The sequence below is a fragment of the Ovis canadensis genome, chromosome 21 (assembly GCF_042477335.2).
Source record: "Ovis canadensis isolate MfBH-ARS-UI-01 breed Bighorn chromosome 21, ARS-UI_OviCan_v2, whole genome shotgun sequence".
In the NCBI taxonomy this organism is placed as follows: Eukaryota; Metazoa; Chordata; class Mammalia; order Artiodactyla; family Bovidae; genus Ovis; species Ovis canadensis.
In genome coordinates, this window is record NC_091265.1 from 53,712,171 (window position 1) to 53,739,751 (window position 27,581).

Consider the following 27,581-nt stretch of genomic DNA (forward strand, 5'->3'; position numbering starts at 1 on the left):
GAGAAAAATCAAATCAACAAAATTATAAATGAAAATGGAGAGATCACAACAGACAACACAGAAATACAAAGGATCATAAGAGACTACTATCAGCATTTATATGCCAATAAAATGGACAATGTGGAAGAAATGGAAAAATTCTTAGAAAAGTACAACTTTCCAAAACTGAAACAGGAAGAAATAGAAAATCTTAACAGACCCATCACAAGCATGGAAATTGAAACTGTAATCAGAAATCTTCCAGGAAACAAAAGCCCAAGTCCAGACGGCCTCACAGCTGAATTCTACCAAAAATTTCGAGAAGAGCTAACACCTATCCTCCTCAAACTCTTCCAGAAAATTGCAGAGGAAAGGAAACTTCCAAACTCATTCTATGAGGCCACCATCACCCTAATACCAAAACCTGACAAAGATGCCACAAAAAAAGAAAACTACAGGCCAATATCACTGATGAACATAGATACAAAAATCCTCAACGAAATCCTAGCAATCAGAATCCAACAACACATTATAAAGATCATACACTATAACCAAGTGGGCTTTATCCCAGGGATGCAAGGATTCTTCAATATCCACAAATCAATCAATGTAATTCACCACATTAACAAATTGAAAAACAAAAGGCATATGATTATCCCAATAGATGCAGAGAAGGCCTTTGACAAAATTCAACATCGATTTATGATTAAAACTCTCCAGAAAGCAGGAATAGAAGGAACATACCTCAACATAATAAAAGCTATATATGGCAAACCCACAGCAAACATCATTCTCAATGGTGAAAAATTGAAAGCATTTCCCCTAAAGCAAGGAACAAGACAAGGGTGCCCACTTTCACCACTACTATTCAACATAGTTCTGGAAGTTTTGGCCACAGCAATCAGAGCAGGAAAAGAAATAAAAGCAATCCAAGTTGGAAAAGAAGAAATAAAACTCTCACTGTTTGCAGATGACATGATCCTCTACATAGAAAACCCTAAAGACTCCACCAGAAAATTACTAGAGCTAATCAATGAATATAGTAAAGTTGCAGGATATAAAATCAACACAAAGAAATTCCTTGCATTCCTATACACGAATAATGAGAAAGTAGAAAAAGAAATTAAGGAAACAATTCCATTCATCATTGCAAGGAAAAGAATAAAATACATAGGAATATATCTACCTAAAGAAACTAAAGACCTGTATATAGAAAATTATAAAACGCTGATGAAAGAAATCAAAGAAGACACTAATAGATGGAGAAATATACCATGTTCATGGATCAGAAGAATCAATATAGGCAAAATGAGTATACTACCGGAAGCAATCTACAGATTCAATGCAATCCCTATCAAGCTACCAACGGTATTTTTCACAGAGCTAGAACAAATAATTTCACAATTTGTATGGAAATAGCCAAAGCAATTCTTCTCTTTCTTCTTGAGAAAGAAGCGTGGAACTCGAGGAATCAACCTGCCTGACTTCAGGCTCTACTACAAAGCCACAGTCATCAAGACAGTATGGTACTGGCACAAAGACAGAAATGTAGATCAATGGAACAAAATAGAAAGCCCAGAGATAAATCCACACACTTATGGACACCTTATCTTCAACAAAAGAGGCGAGAATATACAATGGAGTAAAGACAATCTCTTTAACAAGTGGTGCTGGAAAACTGGTCAACCACTTGTAAAAGAATGAAACTAGATCACTTTCTAACACCCCACACAAAAATAAACTCAAAATGGACTTAAGATCTAAATGTAAGACCAGAAACTATAAAACTCCTAGAGGAGAACATAGGCAAAACATTCTCCGACATAAATCACAGCAGGATACTCTATGATCCACCTCCCAGAATACTGGAAATAAAAGCAAAAATAAACAAATAGGATCTAATTAAAATCAAAAGCTTCTGCACAACAAAGGAAACTATAAGCAAGGTGAAAATATAGCCTTCTGAATGGGAGAAAATAATAGCAAATGAAGCAACTGACAAACAACTAATCTCAAAAATATACAAGCAACTTATTCAACTCAATTCCAGAAAAATAAACGACCCAATCAAAAAATGGGCCAAAGAACTAAATAGACATTTCTCCAAAAAAGACATACGGATGGCTAACAAACACATGAAAAGATGCTCAACATCACTCATTATCAGAGAAATGCAAATCAAAACCACAATGAGGTACCATTTCACACCAGTCAGAATGGCAGTGATCCAAAAATCTACAAGCAATAACTGCTGGAGAGGGTGGGGAGAAAAGGGAACCCTCTTACACTGTTGGTGGGAATGCAAATTAGTACAGCCACTATGGAAAACAGTGTGGAGTTTCCTTAAAAATTGCAAATAGAACTGCCTTACGACCCAGCAATCCCACCGCTGGGCATACACACCGAGGAAACCAGAGTTGAATGAGACACGTGTACCCCAATGTTCATCGCAGCACTGTTTATAATAGCCAGGACATGGAAACAACCTAGATGTCCATCAGCAGATGAATGGATAAGAAAGCTGTGGTACATATACACAATGGAGTATTACTCAACCATTAAAAAGAATATATTTAAATCAGTTCTAATGAGATGGATGAAACTGGAGCCGATTATACAGAGTGAAGTAAGCCAGAAAGAAAACCACAAATACAGTATACTAACACATATACATGGAATTTAGAGAGATGGTAATGATAACCCTGTATGCAAGACAGCAAAAGAGACACAGATGTATAGAACAGGCTTTTGGACTTTGTGGGAAAGGGCGAGGGTGGGATGATTTGGGAGTATGGCATTGAAACATGTATACTACCAGGTAAGAAACGAATCGCCAGGCTATGTTTGATACAGGATACAGGATGCTTGGGGCTGGTGCACGGGGATGATCCAGAGAGATAATATGGGGTGGGAGGTGGGAGAGGGGTTCAGGATTGGGAACTCATGTACACCCGTGGCTGATTCATGTCAATGTATGGCAAAACAAATACAGTATTGTAAAGCAAAATAAAGTAAAAATAAAAATTAAAAAAAATAAAATTCTGAAAAAAAAAAAACATTATAGTTACCAATGTGGAAAGTTGGGAGAGGGATAAATTGAGAGTTTGAGATTAATATATTTATACTACCTTATTTAATAGATAATCAACAAAGACCTACTGTATTGCACAGGAATTCTGCCCAATAGTCTGTAATATCCTGTATGGGAAAAGAATCTAAGAAAGAATGGATATATGTCTATGTATAAGGGAACTAATTTCTCATACAACAAATATTAATACTATGCTATAAATCAGCTCTACTACTATACAGATTAAAAGCTAATTAATTTCTCATACAACTAATATTAATACGATGCTATAAATCAGCTATACTACTATACAGATTAAAAGCTTTTTTTAAAAAAATCCTTACATGTAGAGACCCATGGAGTTATTTAGACTCGCAGAATTTCAGATATGATGCTGGATATGCCAGAATGGGCACAGAAATCTATATATTTTCTGAGGTTATATTTTCCTGAGCTGTGGTGTCTTTTGCTTCTAGTGTCACCTTTGATTTGTCTTTGGAGGATCTAATACAAGGCTTGGAGACACCAGCTGGGTGTTAGTTGAAGGATGAGAGGGAGGCATTAGTGGGAGAGTGAAATCCCAGCTCCCTAGCCTTGGGTTGGGGCACGTTTGAGGCACAACTTATGTCCCAAGTTCCCTGTGAAAACAGGCTCTTGCGTCCCTCTCCATGACTTGCCTGATATCAGACCCAGACTGGTTTCATCCTCTTTCATGTCCTGCTTCCCCTGAGACTTCACTGGTTTCTCTGCGAGAATTTTTTTTTTTTTTGGCTGCACTAGGTCTTCATTGCTGCTCAGTACTTCTCTATTTGCAGCGAGCAGGGACTCCTCTGTAGTTGCAGTGCACTGACTTTTCAATCCTGTGATTCTCCTGATGTAGTTCAGTCTCTAGGTCACTCAGGCTCAGTAGTTTTGGCCCACTGGGTTAGTTGCCCTGCAGCATTTACAATCTTCTCAAACAAGGTCTCAAACACATATCTTAAACACTGGCTCAGAAGGGAAAACCCTCTGGAAGGAATTTGAAATAAATCACTTTTACATGAAACTAGGCACCATGGCCTATATATGAGGAGACTGAGAGGATTGTCCCTGCTTCAAGCAACCTCGTGAGATCAGGATTGATTGAGGTTCCCCTCCCAAAGGTTCCTACAGGATCATGAATCTCTCCTTCCATGTGGATTTATTCTTGCTTCAGTTTCTGAATCCCACACAAGAGCAAAGCTTCCAGAGGGCAGGGCTGTCGCTTGACTCACTTCTAAGTATACCTCAGTAGGTATTGTCTCATGCAGACCACAATGTCAAGACAAGACTAACACAAAGATCAGTTATTCTGACTGTTGTTACAGGTTCAACGACTGTAATAAAAACCTAAGTAACATTGTCTTACATACAATACAACTTCAATTCTCTGTCATATAATGTTAGTATGGGTCTCTCCACAGAGATGAGGGCCCACTTCTTTCTTGTCACATCTTACACCTGTGCTGCTTACCTCTGGTCTAACATGGCTACTCCAGCTCCTGTCATTATATCTGCATTCCAGCTAATGAGACAGAAAATAATACTTACATTTGGAAGTGACATATCAACTCTACTCAAATTCCATGGGCTGACATATCTTCCATGGTCATGGCAAACCTGGGGGTGGTTGGCACACAGAAGGGCAGGGGAATGTGATCCTACTGAAGAACATTCATGATGAGTAACAAGGGCCACCATCCTTCATCCATGTCTATGTAATTCATTCTTTTTTGGTTCTCCACACACAGCTCTCAGTCTGTTTTAGCCTGCAGATATGGATATGGATCAAGTTATAAGAGAGGACATGGACCAGGCTGTACAAATATGGAGAAAACAAGAATGTAAAGAAGATAAGAAAGTATAAAAATTCAAAATCTAAAAGAAAACATGCTTTTAATCATAATTTTGCATTTATACAATTTAGGTATAATGGTTGATGAATCAATTTATAAAACAAAAATATAGTCAAATATAAAACATAAGTATATTCACTAACCCCAATGAAATAATAAGGCTATATCATATTAAACACATAGTAGTATCAGGATTAAATTTTGATGCACATTGCAAAAAACTAAAACAACTATAATTTTAGCAAGATAAGCTTCATTTTTCTCTCCCACTGAAACAAAGGTGGAGGTGGGCCAGCCAGAGCTTGGGTGGTATCCATCTCCAAGGTTACATGATTGTGCAATACAACTGCAGGAGTTCCAGCCGTCACAACTAAAATCCAGACAATAGTTAGGAAGAAAGTAGGGAAGAGAAGAGTCCCATCTCTCAGCTAAATCAGCTCCTTGAAAGCAGTCTTTATAGAAATCCCTCTTACAGATTCTCCATGCATCTCAGTCACCTGTCATGACTAAGAGCACAGGTGGGCAGGAAATGCAGTCCTGTAGCTACTGTGCTCTTGGCTATTTAACAAACTATTTTTAGTTTTGAAAGAGAATCAGAGAATAGATCATTTTGTAGGTAACTTGCATCACCTGCCTAAAAGAAGAAACCTTTTCTGAATAGATTAGGCTTAATTGCTGGGCACAGTGTGGAAGCTAGGAGAAAGGAACAGCAATGAGAAACAGCTAGATGAACCTGAACTGTGCTCCAGAAATAAAAGGCAGACTGGTCAGTAGAGATCTTCTAAGGACTGAAGTGAGGATTATACACACCACATGACCCAATGTGGTTTGAAAACTGCTTTTCCAGCTCAGGTCCCAAGTCTCTCTCAATTTTTCAGCTTCTAAATATCTTATCTTTGTTACCTCACATTCTGATCTACCTGTCTCACCTTGTTTATTTCTGTTCACATCACTTCTCCATCTAGTCCACAAGTATTGAAAGATCCAGAACTGAGGAGTTAGCAATACTTTCTCAAAGTGGGTAGAAACACAATGACTATTTCTACTTAAATATTTGTTTGTCCTTATCAAGGTCTTTTGAAGGAATGAGATGGCTAAAATTATGGAGATCTCACTTTTGAGGCCTAGTAAAATATTTTCTTGTTACATTGGTTGTTGGTGGTGATGCAGTCTCATAGTTGTTGTATGTCTGAGAAAGTATTTTATCTTGTTTTTGATATGTATTTTTCTTGGGTGTTGAATTCTGAGTCAATTATATTTCTCTAAGCATTTTAAGATGTAATGACAGTGTCCTCTGGCTAACATTGTTTCCTATGCCTAATCTTCTGTCTTTCCCATTTTTGGTTCTACTGTGTCTGATTTTCCTTCTGGTTACATTTCTTTGGTTGACTGTTTGAAACAATGAATTATCATGCACCTTTGAATAGTTGTCCTATTTCTAGTCCTTGAGTTAATTGAACTTCTGTGTTAATGGGTTTAAAGCTTTCATAGTATCTGGAAAATTTTCAGCCAGTAATTATGAAGTTATTTTCTCTGTTCTCCTCTTTTCATTTCCTGTGGGATTCCATTTACATATATTTCAGTAGTCTTAAAGTTGTTTCAAATCTCTGTGATGGGCAATTAATTTTTTCCCACAGTCTTTTCATTCCTATTTTCCATGTCTCTATTTAACATACTCACTATTCTTCAGCTTCATGACTCTAAAGATTATTGTTCTAGGAATTGGATGTAAAAAAGTGTTCCTTCATTTATCTCTTCTATTTTGAAGTTGTTTGAGACAGGAGAATAAATGTGTCCTTTGCTCCTCTATGTCTGGCAAAATAGAGGTCCCCCTGCAATCAGAACTCACTGAATGCTTTGTGAATGCTAGGCACTGACTTCCGTGCATGGGTGCAGACTAACTATGGATATGGGGCTTTGGGGAGACCCGTCTTGCTGGAGAAACCTGACAGTTACAAATAGCATTTGTTAAGGGGTATGTTCAGTTCAGTTCAGTGACTCTGTAATGCCTGAATCTTTGCAACCCCATGGACTGCAGCACGCCAGGCTTCTCTGTCCATCACCAACTCCTGGATCTTGCTCAAATTCATGTCATCGAGTTGGTGATGCCATCCAACCATCTCATCCTCTGTCATCCTCTTCTCCTCCTGCCTTCAATCTTTCCCAGTAATAGGGTCTTTATTAATGAGTAAGTTCTTCATATCAGTTGGCCAAAGTACTGGAATTTCAGCTTCAGCATCTGTCTTTCCAATGAATATTCAGGATTGATTTCCTTTAGCATGGACTTGTTGGATCTCCGTATAGTCCAAGGGACTCTCAAGAGACTTGTCTAACACCACCACCACCCAGTTTAAAACCTTCAGTTCATTACTCACCATTCTTTATGCCTCAACTGTCACATCCATACATGAAAACTGGAAAAATAGCTTTGATTATACTGAACTTTTTCAGCAAAATAATGTCTTTGCTTTTAAAAAATGTGGCTAGGCTTGTCATAACTTTTCTTCAAACAAGCAAGCATCTTTTAATTTCATGGCTGCTGTCATCACCTGCAGTGATTTTGGAGCCCCTAAAAATAAAGTCTCTCACTGTTTCCATTGTTTCCCCATCTATTTGCCATGAAGTGATGGTACGAAATGCCATGATATTCATTTTTTGAATGTGGAATTTAAGCCAGAAGTTTCACTCTCCCTTTTCACTTTCAACAGGAGACTCTTTAATTTCTCTTCATGTTCTTCCATGAGAGTGGTGTCTTCTGCATATCTGAGGTTATTGATATTTCTCCCACCAACCGTGATTCCAACTTGTGCTTCATCCAGTTGGGCATTTCGCATGATGTACTCAGCATATAATTTAAATAAGCAGGGTGACGATATACAGCCTTTACTTATTCCTTTCCTGATTTGGAATCAGTCTGCTGTTCCATGTTCAGTTCTAACTGTTGCTTTTTAACCTGCATACAGATTTCTCAGAAGGCAGGCACAATGGTCTGGTATGCCAATCTCAGTAAGTTTTCCAAAGTTTGTTGTGATCCACACTGTCAAAGGCTTTTATATGGTCAATAAAGCAGAAGTAGGTATATATCTGGAATTCTCTTGCTTTTTCTATGATCCAATGGATGATGGCAATTTGATCTCTGGTTCCTCTGCCTTTTCTAAGTACAGCTAGAACATATGGGATTTCACAGATCATGCACTGTTGAAGACTTGCTTGGAGAAATTACTTTGGTAGCATGTGAGATGAGTGCAAGTGTGTGGTAGTTGAACAGTCTTTGAAATCGCCTTTCTTTGGGATCACAATGAAAACAACCTTTCCAACCTGTGGCCACTGCTGAGTTTTCTAAATTTGGTAGTGTATTAAGTGCAGCACTTTAACAGCATCATCTTTTAGGATTTGAAATAGCTCAACTACAATTCCATCACAACCACTAGCTTTACTTGTAGTGATGCTTCTTACGGCCCTCTTGACGTCACATTTCAGGATGTCTAGCTCTAGGTGAGTGATCACACCATCGTGGTTATCTGGGTCATTAATATCTTTTTTGTATAGTTCTTCTATATATTCTTTCAACCTGTTCTTAATATGTTCTGCTTCTCTTAGGTCCATACCATTTCTGTCTTTTATTTGGCCCATCTTTGCATGAAATGATCCTCCCTGCCTCTAATTTTCTTGAGCAGATCTCTGGTCTTTTCCATTCTATTGTTTTCCTCTATATCTTTGCACTGATCACTTAGGAAGGCTTTTTAAAAATAGCTTCTTGCTATCTTTGAAACTCTGCCTTCAGGTTGGTATGTGTTTCTTTTCCCTTTTACCTTTTGCTTCTCTTCTTTTCTAAGTTATTTCTAAGGCACCCTCGGACAACCATTTTGCCTTTTTGCATTTCATTTTGTTGGGGATGACCTTGATTAAGTACGTACAGATCAATAAACGAAGATCACTGCATCCAGTTCCATTATTTCATGGCAAATACATGGAGAAACAATGAACACAGTGATAGAGGTTATTTCCCTGGGATCCTAACTAACTGCAGATAATGACTGCAGCTGTAGGGAAAACAACAACAATAACAACACTTGGTCCTTGGAAGAAAAGGTATGAAAAACCTTGACAGAATACTAAAAAGCATAGACATTACTTTACCAGCAAAGATTTGTAGAGTCAAACTATGGTTTTTCCAGAAGTCATGAGTAGATGTGAGAGTTGGACCATAAAGAAAGCTGAGCACCAAAGAATTGATGCTTTGGAACTGTGTGCTGGACAAGACTCTTGAGAGTCTCTTAGACTGCAGGGAAATCCAACCAGCCCATCTTAAAGGAAATCAGTCCTGAATATTCATTGGAAGGACTGATGCTAAAGCTGAACCTCTATTATTTTGGCCAATTGATGGGTAGAACTGACTCATTATAAAAGACCCAGATGCTGGGAAAGATTAAAAGCAGGAGGCAAAGGGGAAGACAGAAGACTAAATTGTTGGCTGGCATGATCAACTTGATGAACATGAGTTTGAGCAACATCTGGGAGTTAGTGATGGACCGGGAAGCCTGGCGTGCTGCACCCCATGATATAGCAAAGAGTGGACATGACTGAGAGACTGAACTGAATTGATGTACAGAAGGCAATCAGGAAGCAGGCAGAAGTCTTTAAGGAAGGAGGAATGAACAAGTCCTCGATAGCTGACAATTTTTGGTCCGCAGGCCATTTCAAGCTGAAGAAGCTGTAGGGAAGCAATTCTATGCCAGGTGGAGAGAATGGTAAGAGAAAGGTAGGGGAGCAGTGCTGGAATTTTCCAGAGGACCAGATCCCACTTCTATTAAACTTTATCAGTGTTCAATATTGTTAGGTGATTGGAAACATGAAGTGGTACAGCAACATTCAATGGAAGAACTGATGATGAAGATGAAGCTCCAACACTTAGGGCAATGATATGAAGACCCTGCTCATTGGAAGAGACCCTGATGCTGGGAAATATCATGGGCAGAAAGAGAGAGATGACAATATGAGATGGCATCACCTACTCAAAGGACATTAGTTTGAGGAAACTACATGAAATAGTGAAAGACAGGGAGGCCTGATTTGTTGCCAAACATGTAACCACAAAAAGTCAGACATGGCTTAACAACTGAATGATACCAATAAGGACACGGGGTCCAGTGAAGGCTCTGGTCCTGGTTGGAGTGTAAAGGTTTAGTTGGAAGGGGAGGCATCCCATCCTCTGGTGCAGGTCCTTGAATCCAAGGCAAGGAGCACAAGATTTGAATGTTACCAGAAATTGTTTTCTTAAAAAAAAAAACCAAAAAACTGTTTTCTGCAGGAGAGACTGTTTGTTCTCTAGATTTTACTGAGGGATGTCGAAGGGATCTGGAGTTGGCTGAGTCCTCAAAAACCAGGTGGCCGGCTGCTGGAGGGAGAGTTTTGTGGTAGACATCAGGCACTAGGTGCAAAATGAATCCAGAAAAAGTGTCCCTTCTGGAGTGTACATGCCAATGTATCACATTGTTTCAGCAGATCACTTCAAAGTTGTTTTGGGGCAAACAAGAAATGGATGGGTGGTTTGCTTTTGTCAATTCCTGTGGGTAGTTAGAAGACTAAATGTCTGGTTACTTCATTGCATGGTTGGAATCATACTTGGGAAAGAAAACTAGATCAAGTCCACACATATTTGGTCATTACACAGCAAGCATAGGAAGGTTTCTAAGGCAACTGTAGGTAATTTAAACATGAGTTGCCAAATGGGGACAGTTTCATTTAACAGGCTGAGATTGACTGTACATGTTGCCATACTTGTTGCCATGACAAGAAGCCATAACAGCTACTTGTTGCTACGCTGGAGATGTGGGAAACTGAAAAGAGACCAACAGCCTTACAACTCTCCTTGCAGTGTGATTTCAGGCTAGAAGTAGTTGACAAGGAAACGCTGACTGGTAAGCCTGGGAAGGGAGCAATCTGAGCCAGTAATGATTAGCTCTTATTGGGGCCCAGGAAACAGAAGCATCGGCTGAGTCAGAGTTCTGGGTAATGTTCAGAGATAGATGTCATTTGCCTTTAATCAATATTTATCCTTGGGGATGGCAGCCATAATCTCTAAACAGAAGATTTCCATCTTCCCAGGTGGCAGAATAATTCATACTTTTTCAGACTCAGGATTCCAGGAAGCCCTCTCAGGGCCATCTCTTCTTAGCGGGCACACATGCATCTAGAGGTGGAATTATCATCATCGTGCCCATTGACCAGATGAGCAAACTGAGGTTAAGGGACTTGATAAGGGTCACACAGCTAAGCACGTGAAAATCCAAGCACAAACCCAGGGTAATAGTCCTCAAATTGTGTGTTTTTGCTTCACACCCACTGGGAGTGGTGGGTGGTGATCTGGCAACAATGCTTAGGCAGAAGCGAGCAGTACTCAGGCTTTAATTGAAGAATGTAAGGAAACCAGTAGAACATTCACCTATGACCTAAATCAAATCCCTTATGATTTTATAGTGGAGATGAAAAATAGATTCAAGGGATTAGGTCTGGAAGCCTGAAGATCTATGGATGGAGGTTCATAACACTGTACGGGAGGTGGTCACCAAAACTATCCCCAAGAAAAACAAATAGGAGAAGGAAAAGGGGTTGCACGAGGAGGCCTTAAAACAGCTGAGAAAATAAGAGAAGTGAAAGGCAAAGGAGAAAGGGAAAGATATACTGAATGGAATGCAGACTTCCAGAGAATAGCAAGGGGATATAAGAAAGTTTTCATAAGTGAACACTGTAAGAATTAGAGGAAAATAATAGAAATGTAAAGAGTATAGATTACTTCAGGAAATTTGGAGCTACCAGAGGAACACTTCATGGAAGGATGGGCACAATAAAGGTTAGAAAAGTCAGAGACCTAACAGAAGCAGATGAGATTAAGAAGAGGTGGCAAGAATGCACAGAAGAACTGTACAAAAACGGTCATAAAGATCGGGATAGTGATGATGCTGGGGTCACTCATGTAAAGCCAGATATACTGGAGTATGAAGTCAAGTGGGCCTTAGGAAGCATCACTACAAACAATGATAGGAGAGGTAATGGAATTCCAGCTGAGCTATTTAAAAATCCTAAAGAATGTGGCTTTAAAATGCTGCATGCAATATGTCAGCAAATTTGGAAAACTCAGCAGTGGCCACAGTGCTGGGAAAGGTCAATTTTCTTTCCAATCCAAAAGAAAGGCAATTCCAATGAATGTTCAACCTATCATGCAATTGCACTCATCTCATTTGCTAGCAAAGTAATGCTCAAACTCCTTCAAGCTAAGCTTCAACACTACATGAACTGAGAACTTCCAGATGTACAAACTGATTTGAGGAACAAGATATCAGATTGGTAATATCCATTGGACCATAGAGAAAGCAAGGGAATCCTAGTAAACATTTCTGTCTGCTTCACTGATTATGCTAAAGTCTTTTACATAAAGGACCACCATAAACTGTGGAAAATTCTTAAGGAAATGGGAGTACCAGATCACCTTACCCGTCTCCTGAAAAGTCTGTATGTAGCTCAAAAAGCGGCAGTTAGAATCAGACATGGAACAATTGAAAGATTTAAAACTGGGAAAGAAGCGTGACAAGGTGTACATTCTCACTCTGGTTATTTAACTTCTATGTAGGATACATCATTTGATATGCTGGACTGCATAAATCCCAAGCTGGAATAAAGATTGATGGGAGAAATATCAACATCCACAGATATGAAGATAACACTGCCCTAATGGCAGAAAGCAAAGAAGAACTAAAGTGCCTTTTGATGAGGAGAGGAGATGCAAAAACTGGCTTAAAACTCAACATTCAAAAACTCTTCTCAAAATTATACTCAACATTCATGGCATCCAGTCCCACCACTTCATGGCATATAGATGAGGGAAATGTGGAAACAGTGGCAGATTTTATTTTCCTGGGCTCCAAAACCACAATGGACCTTGACTACAGCCCAAAAGTAAAAGACACTTGCTTCTTGGAAGGAAGAGAGGCTACGAAAAACCTGCACAGTGTATTTTAAAGCAGAGCCTTACTTTGATACAGAGGTCTGTAGCGTCAAAGCTATGATATTTCCAGTAATCATGTACAGATGAGCGATCTGGAGCATAAGAAAGGGTGAATGCCAAAGAATTGAGCTTTTGAACTGTGGTGCTTGAGAAGATTCTTGAGAGTCCCTTATACAACAAGGAGATCAAACCAGTCAATCTGAAAGGAAATCAACTTATGACGCCTGCTGACTCAGCTGAAGCATCTACTGAGGGCCTCCAGGTGGAAGGAATGGATTCTGCCACTGCAAAAGAGCCTAACCATGGCAGCTCCAAGCAAATACTCTGTAGCTCCACCCCTGGAGGAAGCTCAGAAAGGCTGAAGGCTCTGTGTACCCTGGGTTCCCTGATACATGCATTGCATTCTCCCCAACAGCATTGGAGGCCAAGGAAGGGGCATTCTGGGCCCTGGAAGAGGGAGATGGCTCAGGGATCCACTGGGACCACCACTTTCTATGTAGGACTAGAAAGGATAGAGCAGGCATATGTGGCAGACAGCTGGTGCCTGGGGTGTGGGAAAAAGGGGGAACCAGCTCTCCGTGAAGCACCTCACCCAAAATCCCCTGGAGGAGAAGCCCAATGATAAGTTCCTCTGAGATGGGACAAAGAGAGTCTATTTCTTTACCCCTTATAATTCCTCCGAATGAGCAAGTGGTGGAGTTTGTGGGTCGTCACAAACTCTTCCATGGCCTAGACCATCTGCCAGTTGCTATCCTTGGGGCTGCCTCTCCCCAGTTTCAGTCATGTAGTTCTGGAGGAAACTCACGTGTGCTGCTGAGTCAGGGCCAAAGACCATGTCAAGCCAGTCATAAGACACCATGTCCCTGCCAGATGGCTGATCTGGAGCTGTACATGTGAACTGAGATGGGTCATTTAGAGAACGCTCTTGAACTCTGATGTCTGCAATCCTTTTTCCCTACTAGGAGATGCCTTCAGGATTTAAAGCCTTAGGGTAGGTAGCTTGAACTCCCTCACTAGGTGTAGAAGCCTTAAGGAAAAATGTTGCCAGGCTAAGACCATCAAAGCAGACTGAAGGGAAATAGCGAGGGTGAAAGAGAATTGATGACTTCTGATCTCTTGGTTCCAGTCACTGAGATCTTTGTATTGCTCTGATTCTTGTATCCTGGATTCCCAGAATCATTTCAATGAGTCTCCCCTTTCCTTGAAGCCAGTTGGAGTAGGGCTCCTCTCAATTTTGATTCAGACTTGGTTCTAGATCCTTCACACCCAGACACAAACAGAGGCAATGTTTGTTTCAGCACCATTAAGAGTGAAACCCTTTATTATTACTGAGAATAGGGTGTACAGAAAACCAAATATAGTTCACCAGCATCCTGGGCAGGAGTGCCCAAAGTGTGATTGAGTGTGTGTTAGGAACAGCCTTACTGATTCCTGAACCACTCCAAGCATTTACATTGCCGGTGCCAGTCCAATCCTGTCATTTCCTCGATCAAAGACTGAGAAATACAGCCTCAGGAAGACGTCACCCAGGACCCAGGACTCTGTAGATGTCCTCACTCTTTTCGCTCTAAAGGCGGTATAGCAGTGGCCTGTAGAACCCTGGAGAAGTCAGAGACACCAGTCAGCATGAGCCCTTACCAGTGAGTCCCCCCAATATCCAGACCCAGCGAAATTATTTGTTTGTTTTTTTCCCCTCTTTTGGTAAATATCAAGGGGTTTTTTCAACAGCAGGGGATATGAGAGTTCATCGAAAACCAAAAAGCTCCAAGATATCAGGTTGTCATGTGGAAGGGTGTGGTGAGTGTAGGACTGGGAGGCTGGGAAACAGAGGAATGTGTAAAAAAAAAAAAAAAACAAAAACAAAGTCCTATTGTAGAGCGTCAGGAACTATATACAACGAAGAGTGATAAACCACATGAAAAAGAATAAGAATAAAAGATTTTTTATGTGTATAACTGTGTCACATTTTTGTGCAGCAAAACAATGCAACACTGAAGATATGCCAAACTTAAATATAATTATTTAGAAAAGAACAAGTGTGTCCATAGTTCCCCTCACTCCCTGTTTCTTTCCTTCTGACTCCTGCTCTTTGTTTTCTCTGCAGAGAATGCTGGTTCTCCTCCTGCATCCCCACAATCTGTATTTTATTGGAAAAAAACCCCTTTATTTTGCATTGGAATATAGCTGATTAACAATATTCTGAGTTTCAGGTGGATAGTAAAGGGACCCAACTGTATGTTTCCGGTTATCCTGGTCCCAAAGACACCTCTCCCATCCAGGCTGTCATATAACTGAGTGGAGTTCCTTGTGCTACAAAGTAACTCAATGTAGGTTATCCATCTTAAATAGAGCAGTGCCTGCAACACGTTCTTGAACGCTTAACTCAGGAACACTAAGAAGCCTCCTTCAGCCCACCCTCACCCTCTTTGGCCACTCCAGGCTTGGATGGGTAAGGTACTCTGGTTCCCCATCCCCGCTAGTCAGTCCGTAGCCCTCATCAGCCCTAGTAAGTCCCCAGTGACTTAGTGCAGAGCACCTTGAGATGACATTTGCATAAAAACCAGTGCACTTTTGCCTAGAACCAAGCAACCCTCCATATGGCTCAATTAGTTTGTCGTTTTAGAATTCCTGAAATTCCCTCTCTTCCTCAAAGTCTTCTTTGAGCCCATCAGCCTGCTCTGAGCTCTCGCAGGGAGCTGACATGGAGTCTTCACCCTGTGCCGGGGCTGAGCAGTCACTGTGTGCCCTTTATACACCTTATTATACAACCTCCCCACTTGGTTTGGTATCCCAACTGACAAAGAAGGCACCTCTTCAGAGCAAGGGGAAGATGCAGGCGAGGACTAGGCTGATCATGTAATTTATCATTCAAACCAGAAAAATCTTGAGAAGGTAAGGCAGACTGTTAACTTTTGCAGGGATTTCACACTTGGACTGTCCCCAGCCATTCTCCTTGTACCATGGCCTATTTTAGGGACTGCTAGAGCTGAATTTTATGTTCATGCACCTAAGGGTTCAGATTGAATTGAAGCTCTTTGGGGACTGAGGACCTTAGTGTTCCCCACTCCCTAACTCCCACCAAGCCATATGGAAAATCAGTGTAGAGGTTTGACCTGAGACACCCTTGTCATGCCCAGAAATTTTTATTGACTGGAGCTGCAAGTTTACTCCTTCTTCGAGAGAACCGGTGTGGAACAGCCCCCCCCTCCTCCCCCCCCATAAAGTCAGAGGTGAAGGTGAGAGCATGAAACAGTAAAGTAGGTAGACTCTGGTTTTGGGGGTAGATGCTCGGGAACAGGGGGTTTCCTGAGGTTCAATCCCACCTTTGCGTATGCCAAAGCCTCCCTACTCATGACCTTTGCTATGGGCGGAGTTCCTCACACTGGCTCCCGGCAGTCCCATACTGCCCTTTACTTTCAAGTGATTGGTTTTGTGGGAGGCACTGGCTCAGCCACAGGGCTCAGCAAATTCTGCAATGGTATGACATGGCCTACAGAGGGCGCCCTCCTCCCAGCAGCAGCCCAAGGGTTCCTGTAACCTCCAGTTTGAGAACCAACCCTCAGTATTGTCCCCTCACCTTGAGGATGTAGGCTTGAGCTGGCACTGGGTAGTTGATGCCATTGATGGTGAAGATAATAGAGGGCAGAGTATTGACTGCAGAACATGAAATGTAGTGCTGTTAGAGAGAGAGGGTGAGACATTAAGTATGGAAATCCCTGTTGTGTGTGGAGACTGGGAGTGACCCTGGGGCATTACCCTTCACCTTGAAATCTCGTGGCTCGGCGCCAATGAGCTTTTGTATGTCATCGATCAGTCTTCCTGGGCCATGGATAAATGATGCCCCAGTGTCCAAAAGGGCATCACAGCCATCAGAACAAGCAATAACCTCTCTTCTCATGGAAATGCTGAGAGACAATAGAAGAAAGCGGGCATCAAGGTCACTCTGAGTCTCCCCAGAGGTGCCCCCTTCCCGACTGTCTCCTAAACAGCCCTTCATTTCTTGCCCTCTTTTCCTTTCCTGTTGACACAGCACCTTTCCTGACATCCTCAAATGCAGGACTTGAATACACCAGGATTTTTGTACCTTGACACAAACTGGTCTTCCTTCCTAGAAGACTCCACTCCCCTTTGACTAGTATATTTCTTCTCATCTTCCAGATTCTAGCTTAATTATATTGTTTTTGGGAAGTCTTTCCCCTGGTGTTTATCAGTCTCCTGTCTTGGTCACTCTCTGTAGACCCTTCCTCATGACTGCTGCTGCTGGGCTGCTGCTAACTCACTTCAGTCGTGCCCAACTCTGTCAGACCTCATAGAGACCAGCCCACCAGGCTCTCCTGTCCCTGGGATTTTCCAGGCAAAGTACTTTAGTGGGTTTCCATTGCCTTCTCCTCCTCATGTCTAGCATGTACCAAAGTCACAATTCACTATCTGGGCGAGTCACTTCATGTACATCTGCCTTCTTAGATGTGAGGGCGAGTTTTATTCTCCTTGCCTCCCTAAAGTGCCTGGCACACAGTGGATGCCCAGTGCTTGTCTGTTCAAAGAGTGAATGAACAGAGAAAAAAATAAGAAAAATCCAGAGAGCTGTATCTGATGGGGAACAAATAACAGGTCGCACACAGAGTGAAGATGGAGATTCGCAGGGGAGGCAGATTCTTATAGTAGGGGGAGAGAGGGACTCCTCTGGGAGAGGGTGTCTCCCAACACTGCTCCTACAACCAGCTCAGACCCTGAGACCCTGGCCAGGAAATACATGACTAGCCCACACAGACTCCAAAGGGCAGGTGAGCTTTTGTCTGAGGGTATCCCACAGAATCCTGTCAATTAAGCTTCTTGTCCTCAGGTCACTCCTCGATCCCACCTTCCTGATTTTCTGTTATAGCCACTGCCCCACTGTGTGCCCATGAACATGGGGTGCCTTTTTTATTAGTTGCTTTCAGGTCTTAAGACTGCGGCCAGCCTCTCTCTACTGCTGGGTAGCTGCTCCCTAAGACCAGTTTTCCCCATTTTCTCAGGACTGTCCCTGTTTTTAAACAGACATTTATCTGTACTGAGAACTTCCTATGTACTAGGTAGCCCTGGACAGTTAGTCATCTTATCATAACTCTGTCCAGGCTGGTGAAACTCTCCCTGATCCTCTGTTCACTACACTATATAGTCCTCTAACCATGATCCCCACCTCAAAGGGCAATGGGTGCAGCCCTCTCCCAGCTGCACAGACCTCTCTGAACTCTTTTAGGACCCTAGTCAGAACCTTGCTCAGAAGGCCTGGGGATTATGAACCCATGAGTTGTTTGTGTATCTATGTGCTTGTGTGTTTGTCTGTATGTGTGTTTGTATGTGTCTCTGTGAGTTCTTGTGTGTCTCTGACTAGCTATGCGTGTTTTTATGTGTCTCTGTGTATGTTAATATGTGTCTGCTTGTGTGTTTCCAAGGGTCTGTGTGTCTGTCTGTGTCATTGTGGGTGGTGTATATGTCTGTGTGACTGTGTCTGAGACTGTATTTGTGTGTGTCTGCCTGTGTCCATGTACAGTAGTGAGAGCATCACTTGGGGTGACCCTCAGAGGGAGAGGCTTACCGGTCTACTTGTATAGTCCAGTCATCCGCTTTGACCAATGGTACCCAGTTGAGCTCTCCCTTGTAGTAGCGGTGGTCCACCCCACCAAACATCACCACACTGCCCTCCTGCTCGTCTCTGTAGAGAGAAGTGAGTTGGGGGATCCTTGGAGGACAGTAACAACAGCACTGTCTGAAAGCTGTGCTGGTCCACCCATCAAGGCCCTAACGAGGTCCCCATGTACAGATGCAGAAACCGAGTCCAGGAGAGATAGAGATCCAGACTGAGGTCTGTTACTGTCTCATGAGTGGCACAGAGGAGGTTAGAAGCTGAATCAGTTGTCTGAGCTCCACCCACTATGTCTTTGAAAGATGCCCTGGACCTCCAGCGACCTGAGTGCTCAGACACCCTCAGAGGACAGGGTGCTGAAGTGTTTTGGCTTTCCCCGTGTCCACCTTGTCATTTTTCATGAAAGTTAAGGCCTGGGAGTTCTAAGGGTATGGGTTCAGGTCACCCAGAATTGGCTCCAATGGCCTGTGGCCTACAATGTCCAAAGGGCCCCACACTCAGAAGGGACCCCACCTCTGCTCGCCCTGTTTTGAAATGCCTAATATTTCTTGAACAAGGGGTCCCACATTCTTTTGTCCCATACTTTCATTTCTCAGTGGCTCCACAAATTGGGTAGCTGGTACTGGGCTCTCTTTTAAATGCTAATGAGGAAGGAAAGATATCCACAATCCTTCTTCTCCTTCCTTCCTTATCAAATTCATAAGCAAATCATAATGCTTCTTCCTCCAACTTGTTTCCTGTTGCCTTCCTTTTTCCTCCCTCATGACTCACCCCCTAGACCAAGTTACTGGTCTTGAGCCCAGGAGTAGGGTTGTGTTCCAATAAAATTTTATTTATAAAAGCCAGTGGTGAAACCAGATAGGGACCTGGGGCCATAGTTATCCTTGGTTATATTACTCTCTGGATACTTCTTTATCAAGTGTTCTATAATTTTTGTGCAACTGAAAGCATCTTACAGCTAATCTGGAGAAAGGAATTGTCCATCTCAGACTTACTTGCTCAAGTAGAAGGCAAAAACAGGCTCAGAAATGGCACCTTGATTTTTCAGCTTGTCAAAGATGGGAGTTGGTCTACAGCAGGATTGTCTGGGGTAGTTCAAGCCCAAGACGCCATCAAATCTTCTGCCATGAAACCCGTATTCTGCCATGCTTAGACCAAACGGCTGGTCAATACTTACAAGGTCCCCAATCTGTGGGAGAGAAGAGTGTTCTCACTTATAGATACATGAAATGGGGCTAGGACTGGGCTGGGGTGCATTGCCTTTAGATCCTTAGAGAAGAATTGAGGCTGGGCTCTGTCTTTGGTTGCCCAGAGATGGTTAGAGCAAAGTAAAAGGGGAATTTGGGTTCCATTTGAGAGAGGCTGTGAATTTTAAAACATCTGCCCCTCTGAAAAACACCACCTGAGTGAGTCAAATTTGCCCCGTGGCTTCTGTCCAGGTGGGGCAACCAAGAGTCAGGCCAGGTCCCATTGGTGCCACCTTATGGATAAACAATTGAGAGCAAGGTAGCCTTCTCTTTGGCATCACTGTGACTTAATGACAGGAATGGACTGAATTCTCTGTAAGGTACTGTGGATTCTGCATCTGTCCAGGAAGACAGAAGACAAAAACACAATCTTGCTTGCAGGGTTCTATGAAATTATTGTCTGGGGAATTACTTTTGGGGATATGTGTATATTTCTGTCAGTGTGTATGAGGGGGGAGGGAACTACTCAAGTACTTTGGGGGAGGCAAGCCATAGATTTATTAGACTCTCAAGGGTCCTCTAGAGTGAGAACTCATTTATCAGGCCCCTTGACTTCTCAGGCCTCCAGTTTCCCTCTCTGGATACCTGAAGGCCTTGACTGCCCCCCAAGGTCCCCAGATCAGTTTTATCCTGTCCCCAAACACCCCACAGCAACCTCAGTCCTGAAAAGCCAGCCTAACTCCACCTTTTATCACATGTGTGCTCTCAGCAAGGCCCTTGCTGTCTGGACCTCAGTTTCCTCATATGTCTCATGAGCTAATCAGAGTAACTGCTTTGTGAAGTTGTTGCAGAATTAAGTGGAAAGTGGCTGGAAGAGTCTGTTAATATAAAAGTGGGTGCTTTTATCCCTTTTCACTCTGAGAGAAATGAACCTTGAACTGCTCATGGGCAGAGGAGCTGCAAGTCAACACCTCAAGCCACACTCTGGGTTAGCTAATCTGTTTGCTTGTGTGTCACCACGGGCACTACCACCTCAGAGACAAGATCCTGTTGATAAGATGGCCAATATCTATGGGAGTTAGGATAAGAAGGGTCCTGCCATATGGTCTTGCATCTGTTTTGCAAGCAGTGGTCTCCTCATATCTAGTCCTGACTCAGCATTTGTTACTCTATTACCCGAACTGTGTCATGAGCAACAACTCCTTTCATTGTCCCAGCTCCATAGGTGATCCAGAATGTCTTATTGGTTGTCCGGAAGGTGGAAGACTGAAGATGTCTGAACCTAACGTGTATAGCTGCAGACACAAGAGATGAGTGTCATCAGGTGCCAAGGGTGGAAATAGGGCAGCAGGGCAAGTGAAAGATCATCCGCGTAGGGAGTGTCTGTACTCACAACAGGTTGAGCTGTTGCAAAGGACAGAGGGCACCCACAAAACAGATGAGCCTGTGTCAAAGAGAACCTGGAATTCCTGAGGGGGTGTTCCAATGGTGATGTTACCCACGTAGAATGTCTACATAGAGAAGGAGGGAGTGGGTTAATGCAGATTGATTACCCTCTATTCCCACACTGATGCCTCCCTCTGGGTGTCACATATCTCTTGAGACCACTTTCTAACCATCGTGCAGTTCACAGACTTTGGTCACAGAGGTATCTACATTTGATATATTTTTCCTGTGCTACATTGTAAGCAAGATATTGACTCTATGAACAGGCATTGAAGTGGTACCTCCTGCATGAGAAGACCAGAGGCATAACCACTGGGCCTCCAGGACCACTGGACACCCAGGGAAGTCCTGGTGCCTTCATTTGAGAAGCTCTGTAGTCTCTTCAAACCAAGCCTTAGCAATCCCTTTTCCAGGAGGTCCTTCTTGATCAACTCCAGCTACTCCCTCTAAACTCAGACCACATCCAATCAACACCACACAGGTGACCCTTTCATTTGACATGTATTTACTCTTTGCCTATCTCTCAGGCTGGCATGGGCATTTTTGAAGACAAAATAAGCCCTTTTCTAATCTAGAAAGAGTAAGCACTCTGTTAGATTCTTATGGCCATACATGGAATACAGGTTCAGTAACTTTTTCGTGCTGTTGTTCTTGCATCTGTGGAAACCGAATTCCTCTACCTGGGGATTCACAGTTGCTTTGCATTTGGTTCTACCTCTTGATCAATGATAGTTCACTCTTCATCTGTAACTGAGGTGCTCACTTATTTCAGAAGGAACAATCACTCTCAAACTAATGACACGTTTGACACAGAAATGGATATTTACCTGCCACCTGGTAATGGCCAGGCCCAGGCACCAAGACCAACAGTTGAGGATGAGAGTGCCTTATCTCTAGGTGGGGTTCCTGTTTTCCAGTGTCTCGGCCTTCTGCAGGAATCCCAACCCTAACATCCCACCTGGCACCTCCAGATGAGCCCCATGCTAAGCTAGAGCACCAGGAAGCACTGTGGAGCACCATCATCCCAAAATACTCACATCTCTGATGTTTCTCAGTGGGTGAATAATTAGATTTGAGCCACGAAAAGAAATCTGGGGCAGTCTGTAAGGATGCTCCTTCAAGACATCGTTCAGCATGTTTTTACCACTGAGTGTTTTTCTCATGGTCTTCACTCTCCTTAGAGGTATTCTTTCACCAAGTGTTTGACAAAGAAAACAAAGAAGATGCTACAATTAGCTGTCAGTGTTAAGATATAACTGTCATTGTAATGGCCCTGTGTGTTTTCTAATCATTTTTATGAGGCACATTATTATCAGAATATTATGCATATACCATGGCAAAGACATAGATTTGAATACAGGTTCTTTTCTGCCATCTTGGGTAAGCCATATGACCAGGTGGTGTCTCAGTCTCCCCTTCGGCAAAATGGTGGAATGTAACAATACAAACCCTCCAAATAGAATATCTTGGGGCTATGCGAAGTGATGGATATAAGGTACCTGATAAATAGGAAGTCTCAACAGTGACAGCCGTTAGCATTGTTGTTGCCATCCCACTCATTCCTTCACAAAGAACCTCAAGGAAGGAGGTAGAAAGGGGACTCATTCTCTTTTACAAGGGAGAAATTTGAAATGCAAGAGGTTTCTGAGTTGGCTATGGTCACACTGCTTGTCAGATATAAAACAGTGTATCTTTCTCCAAGTTGAATGAGAAGAGAGAGTTGAAAGAAGAGTCCAAATATAGGGAACAAGTAAGGGAAATTCAGAGGCTTGAGAAGGAAGGATGAGTCAAATGAAAAATTAAAAGCAAACAACACTTTTAATATGGGAAAGTTTAGGCAAACTTTCATTAGCTTCTTGGATTGATAAATGAAAGACTGCAAGACTCTAAAAGCCACATCATTTATTCTATAAGTTAACAAAGACTGAAAATCATCTTATGGTAAATCACCATTTTTATCAGTAAAAATATCTTTGTACTGGAGGAAACATAAGAATATTTTATTATCATCTTTAGAATCTTTCTCATATTATTTTTAAAGACATTTACATTTTGCCTATTCCATGAATAAGTTAAGAGAAAATACTTTGTAACGAGCTGAAAAATCTAGAGTTAATATGGAAAATATTTGTATCCTTAAATATAATATTTGTTTTCAGTGAAAAAAAAAAAAGCAAACAACACATAGAGAAGTACACACCCAGTGACTTCCAAAGAGATGGAGAGATAAATGACAGTGATACAGAGATGCAGATATAGGCATATACACACTGAAATAGACAGGGAAGACATGTTGAACAAAATGCAGAAAAGTGCTATTCCACAGGACCAGATCAACATCTGCATTGACTGTGCACTGAACAGTTGCAAGGAGCTGCATTTTCAACAGGTCATGACATGACTAGACCCCAAGTGTTGTGCAACACTAATCTACACCAAGATCTTGGGATCCACAGTTCCTATAGCAAGTTACTTATCAATAAGTCAGTGTTGAACTTGAAGAATCTTACAGTAATATTCCTTTCCATTCTAAACCTGATGGTTAGAAGAATAATCAGATGAAAAGAAAAATCCGAGAAAGGAATATGATGTGACATACTGTCCCCATACTTACTTAAATATGCACTCTGAGAAGGCCACCAGCCCGAGGAGCACAAGCCACTTCATGCTTCTTTTCTGGCTCCAAGTACTCAGGGAAGTTTGGATTCTTAGCATGTAGTGGTGGCTGGGAGCCCCTAGTTATATATGCTCTGACCTACCCTAGTTTTCCCCTTCAGGCCACTAAAAGATCTGGAAAAAACACAAAGGTCTCAATAAAAACTTTACCTTCATCAGTGTTCTCGGCGAATGGACTTTGAAGCTTTTCAGAATACAGAGAATTGAGCTGTAATCTCTTCCTTGAATCTTGGCTCGAAAATCAAGCTGATTTGCATGGACATCTAAGAAGATGGAAAACCGGGCTACTTGGAGAAAAAAAACTGCTAACAACATCATGAAAATGGATATTTGGGGCCATGCTCGACGTGTGTGGTTTCATGTCATCTTCCTAGCTACTTCGTGAGATATGCATTGCTGTCTTCATTGGTGAGGATATTGCTAGGATGATAAGTTGTCAAATGGCAAAGTGAAGACTTCAGGGACAGCCCAGGGACATACAACTGGGTTTAGGTAGTGGGTCGAATGGCAGACATGGGACACCTATGATGCTAGGCTGCATCAAAGATATAGGGCAAAGCAGTACTTCAATTGCATGGTGTCTGTATTGCAAGAAATGTCAAATGCATCCACAAGATATTTTCTATCATCCAACAACTGTACAAGGAAGAACTGTGTGCTAGGTTCTGGGTTAAAGGCTTCAAAGTCAAAGTTGATCAAGACAAAAGTAGTCTTTATCTTAAGAGAGCTAGAAGTCTCAGTTCAGTTCAGTTCAGTTCAGTTCATTCACTCAGTCGTGTCCGACTCTTTGTGACTCCATGAATCACAGCACTCCAGGCCTCCCTGTCCATCACCAACTTCCGGAGTTAACTCAGACTCATGTCCATCGAGTCCATGATGAAATCCAGCCATCTCATCCTCGGTCGTCCCTTTCTCCTCCTGCCCCCAATCCCTCCCAGCATCAAAGTCTTTTCCAATGAGTCAACTTTTCTCATGAGGTGGCCAAAGTACTGGAGTTTCAACTTTAGCATCATTCCTTCCAAAGAAATCCCATGGTTGATCTCCTTCAGAATGGACTGGTTGGATCTCCTTGCAGTCCAAGGGACTCTCAAGAATCTTCTCCAACACCACAGTTCTCACAAACTCATGGCCCCAGGAGGCAGGAAATATGATACTAGGACTAGGTGGCCATGTTGGAATCTGGGCAGCACAGGCCTTACCTCTGGGAGCAGCCTTTCTCCACTTCACCTGTGCTGGAAACCAGGCCAGTTGGCCATGTTTTCAAGAAAATCAGAAGTTTGGATATTTATGTACAATGTACTGATTTTAAATTAGCAACTAATTTTATTTCACCATCCCCCCCCCAAAAAAAAAGGGAGGGGTACAAAATCTCCACAGCAATGTGCTGGCATCAACCTTCAGTCTCTGCAGGTTTTTGTTTCTGGCCTAGAGTTGAGAGTGAAGTGGGGACAAAGACGAATTCAATTCATGTTGATTGATTTTAAAAGAGACTGACTGCATACTAAACATGCTGACTCATTGGAAAAGACCCTGATATTAGGAAAGATTGAAGGCAAGACGAGAAGTGAAAGACAGAGGATGAGATGGTTGGATAGCATCACCAAGTCGATGGACAGGAGCTTGAGAAAGCTCCAGGAGTTGGTGATGGATAGGGAAGCCTGGCCTGTTCCAGTGCATGACGTTGCAAAGAGACAGACACAGCTGAAGGACTGATCTGAACTGAACAAATTGAGAACAAAGACTAATAAATCTAATTGCATCAAGGTGTTGACTAGCTACCTATAACAACACATTACTTAAGTGGCTTTAAAAATTCAGACTTATGACTCTGCATTCAGAGTGGAATATCTTCTAAGGAAAAACAAAAATCCTGCCCATCAGAACAAAACCAAAGAAAACCAAAAGAAAAAAAGGAAAGAAGTCTGACAATATATTCAACAACTTCAGTTCAGTTCAGTTCCTCAGTCATGTTCAACTCTTGTGAGCCCATGAAGGGCAGCAGACAAACCTCCTTGTCCATCACCAACCCGGAGTCCACACATATTCATGTCCCTTGAGTTGGTAATGCCATCCAACCATCTCATCCTCTGTCATCCCCTTCTCCTCCTGCCTTCAATCTTTCCCAACATCAGGGCCTTTTCAAATGAGTCAGCTCTTTGCATCAGGTGGCCAAGTACTGGAGTTTCAGCTTCAGCATCAGTCCTTCCAGTGAACATTCAGGACTGATTTCCTTTAGGATGGACTGGTTGCATCTCCTTGAAGTCCAAGGGACACTCAAGATTCTTCTCCAACACCACCGTTCAAAAGTCCAGTTCTAACTACTACTTCCTGACCTGAGTACAGGTTTCTCAAGAGGCAATTCAGGTGGTTTTGTATTCCCATCTCTTTCAGAATTTTCCACATTTTATTGTGATCCACACAGTCAAAGGCTTTGGCATAGTCAGTAGAGCAGAAGTAGGTGTTTTTCTCGAATTTCTTGCTTTTTTGATAATCCATCAGATGTTGGCAATACAATCTCTGGTTCCTCTGCCTTTTCTACAACCAGCTTGATCATCTGGAAGTTCATGATTCACGTATTGCTGAAGCCTGGCTTGGAGAACTTTTAGCATTACTTTACTAGTGTGTGAGATGTGTGCAATTGTGTGGTAATTAGAGCAATCTGTGGCACCTCCTTTCTTTGGGATTTCAATGAAAACTGACCTTGTCCAGTCCTGTGGCCACTGCTGCTTTTTCCAAATTTGCTAGCATATTGAGTGCAGCATTTTCACGGCATCATCTTTCAGGATTTGAAATAGCTCAACTGGAATTCCATCACCTCCACTAGCTTTGTTCATAGTGATCCTTCCTAAGGCCCATTGACTTCACATTCTAGGATGTCTGGCTCTAGGTGAGTGATCACACCATAGTGATTGTCTGGGTCATGAAGATCTTTTCTCTACAGTTCCTCTGTGTATTCTTGCCACCTCTTCTTAATATCTTCTGCTTCTCTTAGGTCCATACCATTACTGTCCTTTATTGAGCTCATCTTTGCATGACATATTCCCTTGGTATCTCTACTTTTCTTGAAGTAATCTCTAGTCCTTCCCATTCTGTTGTTTTCCTCTATTTCTTTGCCTTGATCACTGAGGAAGGCTTTCTTCTCTTCTTGCTATTCTTTAGAACTCTGCATTTAAATGGGTAAATCTTTGATTTTCTCCTTTGCTTTTTGCTTCCCTTCTTTTTACAGCTATCTGTAAGGCCTCCTCAGACAGCCATTTGGCTTTTTTGGATTTCTTTTCCTTGGGGATGTCTTGATTGCTGTCTCCTGTACAATGTCATGAACCTTGGTCCATTGTTCATCAGGCACTCTGTCTATTAGATCTAGTCCCTTAAATCTATTTCTCACTTCCACTGTATAATCATAAGGGATTTGATTTAGGTCATACCTGAATGGTCTAGTGCTTTTCTCCACTTTCTTCAATTTCAGTCAGAATTTGCCAATAAGGAGTTCATGATCTGAGCCACCATCAACTCCCAGTCTTTTTTTTTTTTTTTCTGACTGTATAGATCTTCTCCGTCTTTGGCTGCAAAGAATATAATCAGTCTGATTTTGGTGCCAACCATCTGGTGATGTCATGTGTAGAGTCTTCTCTTGCGTTGTTGGAAGACGGTATTTGCTATGACCAGTGCGTTCTCTTGGCAGAATGCCTTTGCACTGCTTCATTCTGTACTCCGAAGC

The 27,581-nt window shown here is 42.1% G+C and overlaps 1 protein-coding gene across 1 annotated transcript; it reads right to left on the reverse strand.

Moving 5' to 3' along the window:
• Positions 1–14,363: 14,363 nt before the first annotated feature.
• Positions 14,364–23,859, reverse strand: LOC138427324 (pregnancy-associated glycoprotein 4). Its single transcript, XM_069566676.2, has 9 exons — positions 23,802–23,859; positions 22,225–22,375; positions 21,135–21,252; positions 20,918–21,036; positions 19,550–19,743; positions 18,507–18,623; positions 16,692–16,833; positions 16,506–16,604; positions 14,364–14,527 (listed from the first exon to the last, which is right to left on the reverse strand). The coding sequence occupies exons 1-9, from the start codon at positions 23,852–23,854 to the stop codon at positions 14,378–14,380; spliced, it is 1,143 nt and encodes a 380-aa protein (XP_069422777.2). The 5' UTR covers positions 23,855–23,859; the 3' UTR covers positions 14,364–14,377.
• Between the last annotated feature and the right edge of the window lie 3,722 nt (positions 23,860–27,581).

Bases quoted from the DNA above. Each gene is read 5' to 3' on its own strand.
- LOC138427324 (XM_069566676.2), bottom strand. From the start codon at position 23,854: ATGAAGTGGCTTGTGCTCCTCGGGCTGGTGGCCTTCTCAGAGTGCATA. The intron at 22,376-23,801 runs GTAAGTATGGGG...ACTTGGTGAAAG, and splicing joins TTCTCAGAGTGCATATTTAA to AATACCTCTAAGGAGAGTGA. The intron at 14,528-16,505 runs GTGAGGGGACAA...TGACTTCTCCAG, and splicing joins CTCAAGCCTACATCCTCAAG to GGTTCTACAGGCCACTGCTA.